The 6,750-nt window shown below is 39.7% G+C and overlaps 1 protein-coding gene across 1 annotated transcript; it reads right to left on the bottom strand.

Moving 5' to 3' along the window:
* Positions 1 to 209: 209 nt before the first annotated feature.
* On the bottom strand, positions 210 to 6,526 carry LOC311041949 (lactadherin-like; the record flags this gene model as incomplete). Its single annotated transcript, XM_084052440.1, has 5 exons — positions 210 to 1,543; positions 2,936 to 3,085; positions 3,396 to 3,571; positions 5,770 to 5,843; positions 6,519 to 6,526. 5 exons carry the CDS (start codon positions 6,524 to 6,526, stop codon positions 1,391 to 1,393), a joined length of 561 nt encoding a protein of 186 aa, XP_083908566.1. The 3' UTR covers positions 210 to 1,390.
* Positions 6,527 to 6,750: the final 224 nt, after the last annotated feature.

Here is a 6,750-nt window from a genome sequence, read left to right as displayed (position 1 = left end):
GATACTTTTTGGTGCCTTTTTTATTTTATATTTCATTACATTACATTACATTACATTTTTTATTAATTTTCCTTTTTTTCCACTTTTTATCATTATAGTTGGTACATGTAAAGTGTGCCCTGACAATGATTCTTTGAAGGGTTTTCAAATCCCCCCTGACGGGTGTGTAACTCTGAGAGTGTACAAATCTTATGGGGGTCCTTGAAATTAGAAAGTTTGAGAACTACTGTGCTACACTAAATGGAACAGAGCCTCCATTAGTATCATTGGTAAGACCTGTGAAGGAAGTAAGGAAGAGGCCCAATTTATGTCTAATATGGCTGCTGTGTATAGAGCCTATTGCGGTTGCTAATGATCATGTGCTGTAAAGTTTTGAAAAGTTTATGTTTGAGTGACTAAACAAACAGAGTATTCCTGTAAAGGTTTGTTTGTCTTTTTCCTCTGTCAGTCTGTGGCAATAATCAATTGAGCAAACACAACAGTTTGTACTTCACCATAAAGGTAAAGAAACCCTTTCCCCTGTGAGGTAATCTGAGAACAAGACATTGAGTCTAATAACAACATGGCATCCATGTCCAAACATTATCATCATGCATGTACTGTACAAGAGATTTAGCATTCAATATGTTTTATTGTTACAGTGTATCTTATATACAAATACATTAGGGTATATACATTATTTGCTTTTGGTTCCTCAACCTTTGAAGTAGCAATAATGAAATTAGAAAAGCGAGTGAATATCTCCGCCAGGCTGGGTTGCCTAGCCAGGGCTGTGTAAGGGTTGCAGTCATCAGGGCGTGAGAAGCTGAGGGGGATAGTATTTCTACCACATACGGGCAGAAGTACTATTTTGGTACACTCTATAGTTTTTTGTTTGTTAGGCCCCTCCTACTAATTTTGCAAGCTAATTACAATTAGTTATACATGATTTCAGGAATCATGTGTAACTAATTTGGATGAGACTCGTACAAACAAACAAAAAATAACAATAATAATACAAAATAATACAAATGTAATAATAATTTGCTCTGCAACATACAGTTCAAATGTTCACATTATTGGTGTAACCCTAACCCTAAGTAAAATATATTTTATATTTTATATACAGTATAGGTCGCTTTGAGAACAGCACCCTCAACACGTGGGGATTCATTGTTCATGTTTTTTGGCTCTTTTTTTATTTTTATTTTTTTGTATAGGCCCCTGCCACTAACCTAAGTGGGAAGGGCATACAAATGATCTAATTATCTGTGACTCACTAAGTATGTTAATATGCAATAACACTATAATGGCATTTGCTGCCCCCTTGTGCAAAGACAAAGCATGTGAAGGAATGACTGAGGAAGGAGGAGAGGAGATGGTGGAAAAATTAGTAGGTGGGGGTGGGGTATTAATCATCACAGCCCAACAGCTCTATCCTCAGGGCGATGCTCTTGTGCCAAGTCCACGGCAGCACACGCACAAACTGGCTGGTGATGGGCGACTCAAACATGTTATTCCTGTGGGAAGAGCCAGAGATGCCGCCGATGTCAACAGTGAAGATCTGGAACCAGAATGACAACCAATCAGAATGCAGCAAGTTACGGCTAGTCGCACTTTTTTTTAATTATCAAGAAACAGTAAAACAATTAAATAATAAATAAAATAAAAAGTGAGGTCGTCGCGACCAACTTCACTCCTCATACACACAGCTCCGCCTCCAACACCGACCGAGAACAAGCAGCAACACAAGGCCTTGCCGAGGCTGAGCTTTTGTTACTCCGAGAGCGAGAGGGTACAAATACATGGACCCAGAGGTGTAATGTAACTAAGTACATTTACTTAAGTACTGTACTTAAGTACACCTAACGTTCAAAACTGCGCTACTGATAGCCTTGGTCTTGGCCAAGAGGATCGGTGATCTCCACGCACTATCAGTGCATGAGGAGTGCATGCAGTTCAGTGATCGGGCGATGAGGGTGGTGCTTAAACCGAGACCTGGTTATATGCCCAAGAACCCTCTAACGCTCAGCACCCCTGTGACTTTGGCGGCGCTCCATCCGCCTCCATTTTTGTCACAGGAGGAGGAGAGACTACATCATCTCTGCCCAGTGAGGGCACTGAGGATGTATGTGGACATATCCAGGGCTTCTAGGAAGTCGGATCAGTTGTTTGTGTCATGGGCGCCGCGGTTGCGGGGTAGACCCATCTCTAAACAAACACTTTCCCACTGGGTGGTACAGGCATAGAGTTAAAAATAATAGAGAGGGCACCGGATATCGCCTCCCATCCACTTGCATTGAGTTGCTCACCGAGCGCATGAAGCGAATTCACCCCTTCTTCCGGGTTGTAAAGTGTGATGGGCGTAGCCTATTTGGGGCCACTGTGATACGTTCTGCGTCACAGAAGTGACGCGTTTTACGTCACAGAGGTGCGCGGCCCCGTGCGCAAGCTTGTGCGCAAGCTCGTGAGTCAAGCCCATTGGTCGAAACCGTTTTCGCTCGTACATTTGCAGTGGCCCCATCCGTTTAAACTGCAGTACCTACGAATGGCCAGCATGTCCATTTCGCTTCAATGCAAGCGCTGGGTTCTGGGGGCTTGGGTACAGGCCATTCAGTTGGCTTACTCCAGTGGTGGCACTTTGCCCCCGGAAGTACTTTTTAACCTTTTTATTGAAACCTCTAAATGTACAATAGTAGGTTTATAGCATGTCCATACTCATCCATACATAAACTGTGATTTATTTTTTCCACCTATTGAAGTAGCCTACACTACAGTATGCTAGATTTACCACCAAGAGGGGGAAATAATAATTTTACAACAAACAGAAAAAAGTGTACTTTGTATAAAGTATTCACCTCCTTTCATCACTTCAACTAAACTGCCTGAGGAGCAAACCACTAGAATACACTTCAGTGACCAATGACCTAGTCATAGATTGTCCAGCTGAACTGACCTCTGATCTTTTGGCATCTCTGATAGCGGTCCAGGACTGACCTTCATCACTGTGGGACACTTTGAAGGATGTGACATAATATGATATCAAAGCAGTTATGCCCCCCTGGGTGATGATGCCTGTGATAGTCTTACGACGCTTCAGGTCCACCTGTGTACAAACACAAGTCATTATTTTATTTAGTATATGTCTGTATATGTAACTTTGTTTTGAGTCCTACACAAATGCATTTATTTATTTTTGTCATCATATCCTCATCATTATTATTATTATTATTATTATTATTATTACCCTTATTATTATTATTATCATTATTATTGTAATTATTAGGTTTTACAGCTATTATAGTGCACATTGAAAATGCCAAATCTGCTTGTTACATAAGACTTTTTCTTTCTCTTTCCCCCAAAAACATTAGTAGATATTATGTTCAGTTTGTACTATTTTCTATGTTCCTTACCTGCAACCACTGATCTTGATTGTTGGTTTTAGGGGACCAGTAGTCACCATTGCCCAGACGGGCATAGTAGGAGTGGTAGGTACCATAACCCCATCTAGTAAACTCACTGGAGGCCGTCAGCTGGTCGTTCAACCACGGCCTCTGTTGATACTGTATACCGAGTTTACTGGAACAATCTGCCATGTTCAAACACATAACAGAGGTGAGACCAGAGAGACAGAGAGAGACAAGAAGAGAGACTTTACAATAGAGAGAACACGTGATAACAAGAAGACAGGTCATACAAGCAGCTGAAGACAGCCTGACAGCCAGTGATGTGAACAGTAATGTGATGAAATGGGAGACTGAGGTCAGTTATGCTAACTGATATATCAATGACCTCAACTGAAAGGTCTTCCTCCATTTTATTATTTTACTATTGTATTTTTAACAGGCATTATAAAAGGTATTTATGTTAGGGCAGGTTTGTGGAGAAGTAAACACTTTAAGTACTAATTGTAGTTTTTGTTTTTTGTACGGTCAGCGGACAGTTTGCCTCTCCTCTGCAAATGTTTACAATGAAACACACATTAGATGAGCTGAGAGATAGACAGTTTAACCCATTAAGACCGGGAACGTATCTGTGTGTCATTTTTAGATTTCTTTGGCTATTAAAAAATAGCAGATATACAAGCTCATAGCGCGGCACTCGGTGCCGTGCTATGCTAGCTTGTAGATCTGCTATTCTTTTTTAAATCGTAAAGATTTGTGCAAATCTTTGAATATATATATTTTTCAAAGCAAACATTTTTAACTCAAATCTTTGCTTCTGCTTCTTTGATTCTACGAATATTTTCTAAATCCTTACAGTTTTTTGAAAAAACGTATGTTGCTATAATATCAGTGGTTCTCAAACTGTTTCATGTCAAGGACCCCCAACATGATATGTATTTGGCCGCGGACCCCCATCTCAAAATAGGTTGTTCTAGGGACCCCCCCAGAAGCAAAGATTTGAGTAAAAAAAAAAACCTTTAAAAAATATATATTCAAAGATTTGCACACATTTTCACAGTGTTTAAAAAAATAGCAGATCTACAAGCTCATAGTGCCACGCTATGAGCTTGTATATCTGCTATTTTTGAATAGCCAAAGACATCTTAAAATGACACAGATGCGTTCCCTTCCCAGTCTTAATGGTTTAAGAGAGGAACGGTAGAGGAAATTAACGTAGGGTCACATCTCAGCCATTAAACTATCTCTGGGCACATGTAAGCTAAGTCCACATATACATCACTAATGTGAATCAAATATACAGTGACGTCTTTATCTGTCTCCATGCATCTGGCCCCAGATGCTACAACCATCAGAAGCACAGAGACAGACAGAGAGAATACAACCACAGTGGTTCAGCTAATGAAAATAGATGTGGACCAGTCAGATGAATAGATGCAGAGATGGATGTGCAGGAAGCAGGTTAACATCTCTACCAGAGCTAGATACTTAGACCAACTATTATGTATGGGAGGTCCAGATGTAAGGAGCACCAGTGTCCATCCACTTCATATTAGCAGTAAATATGTTTTGCAAATAGCCACAAGCAGCAACAAAAGAGGTCCAAGCTCAGTACATCAGTAGAACTGAATTACTTTTAGACAAGAAGTAGATTTTTTTTTTTAATTTAAACTGTTCGAGGAGTTCTACGTTTTTGTAGCATCCTTAAAGGGATAGTTCACCCCCAAAATGACTTTTTTTTCCTATCGATTAGTCACCCCATGGAGACTTGAATTCATGGATATTATTTTTGTTTTTGTCGTATTCCTAAGCCAACAATTTGATGACCGGCAGGGGTTCCGGCAATCATAGCGGAACCGCTGCCTACTGGTCGGCTTGTCATCAAATTATTGTCTTAGGAATGTGACAAAAACTATCCATGAATTCAAGTCTCCATTTTTTTTTGGTTATCCCTTTAAGAGGAATATACCACATAACTCTGGGAGCATCGACACAATGTCCCACTGATGGCACACACCAAGTTTGGGGAAAATGAAACCTTGAATTCAAAACATATAGCTCCTTAAGTCCTTGAGAATGTTTGATTTTTAGAATTGTAAAGAGCAGAAGATGTGTCTGAGGAACATGCAGACATTGATGAAGACTCATGTCAGTGAAGAATGACTTGTTGTTTGTTTTTATAGCATTCATGTGATAGAAGCTGGATTCATTATTAAGTGTTTCACAGCTGCCCATTTTGACCTTAGGTTTACTCATTCAAAGAGAAGCTGGATTTGCATGAGTGTGTGTGTGCGTGTGCGTGTGCGTGTGCGTGTGCGTGCGCGTGTGTGTGTGTGTGTGTGTGTGTGTGTGTGTGTGTGTGTGTGTGTGTGTGTGCTCTTACACTGACATACTGGGTCAGCACCATCCCATCCATTAAGCGTGCACTGGCGTTTCCTGGACCCATGGACTTGGTAGCTATATAAATGTGAATGAATACAACACGTCAACGGTTTCATTATAACAAGTCAAAATAAATATATATATTACATTTCATGCTGCTTAATTCAGTGGACAAACGACTAAACAAGTGTTCATAAAGAGATGTGAATCAATAATATTCATATAATACATTTACTATATAATAGTAAATGTGTCATCATACCCTGTTTGACATGTGTACTGAACTTCTGACCCAAAGACGAAATCATCTCCTTTTGTAAGATTGAATTGTGCAAACTGAACATCATCAGGGCGACCACACGATATGACTGTAAACAAAAGGTGTGAGTCAGTGCAAGTGATGACAATGAAGTATTATTAACCCATTAAGACCTGAGGAGATTCTTAATTTTTTTTTCTAAATACAAATAAAATAAAATAAAAATAAAACGTTTTTTGAAAAAAAAAAAAGAGAAATATGTTTTCAAGATTTTTCAAAAATAGCAGATCTACAAGTTCATAGCGCGGCACTCGGTGCCGCGCTATGAACTTGTATATCTGCTATTTTTGAATAGCCAAAGAAATCTAAAGTGACACAGATGCGTTCCGGGTCTTAATGGGGTTATGGTTTTTAATATTTTTGTAAATCGAAGACTTTGGTTTGTTACTGTTATGATTATTATTATCATGTATTGTAGTAGCCTACAGTACCTTTGCATGTTGGAGGTTGAGCACTCCACTCTCCATAGTCTTCACAGTAGATCTGTTTTGGTCCAGCCATTTTAAAATGATTCTGCTTGCATCTAAACTGGAGGACGTGGCCATAAGTAGCCTCCAGGTGCTCTCCGGTTACTTGCATGTCGTTTCCTACGTGTATCGCTGGGCACTGTTTAGCTGTAGGGAAAGATTTAAATAAAAGGGGCAAGATAATAATAATATTAAT

The sequence above is a fragment of the Gymnoscopelus microlampas genome (genome assembly GCF_963454915.1).
Source record: "Gymnoscopelus microlampas genome assembly, chromosome: 3".
In the NCBI taxonomy this organism is placed as follows: Eukaryota; Metazoa; Chordata; class Actinopteri; order Myctophiformes; family Myctophidae; genus Gymnoscopelus; species Gymnoscopelus microlampas.
Note: the sequence above shows the minus strand (reverse complement) of the source record. Positions and strands in the feature narration are given on the sequence as shown.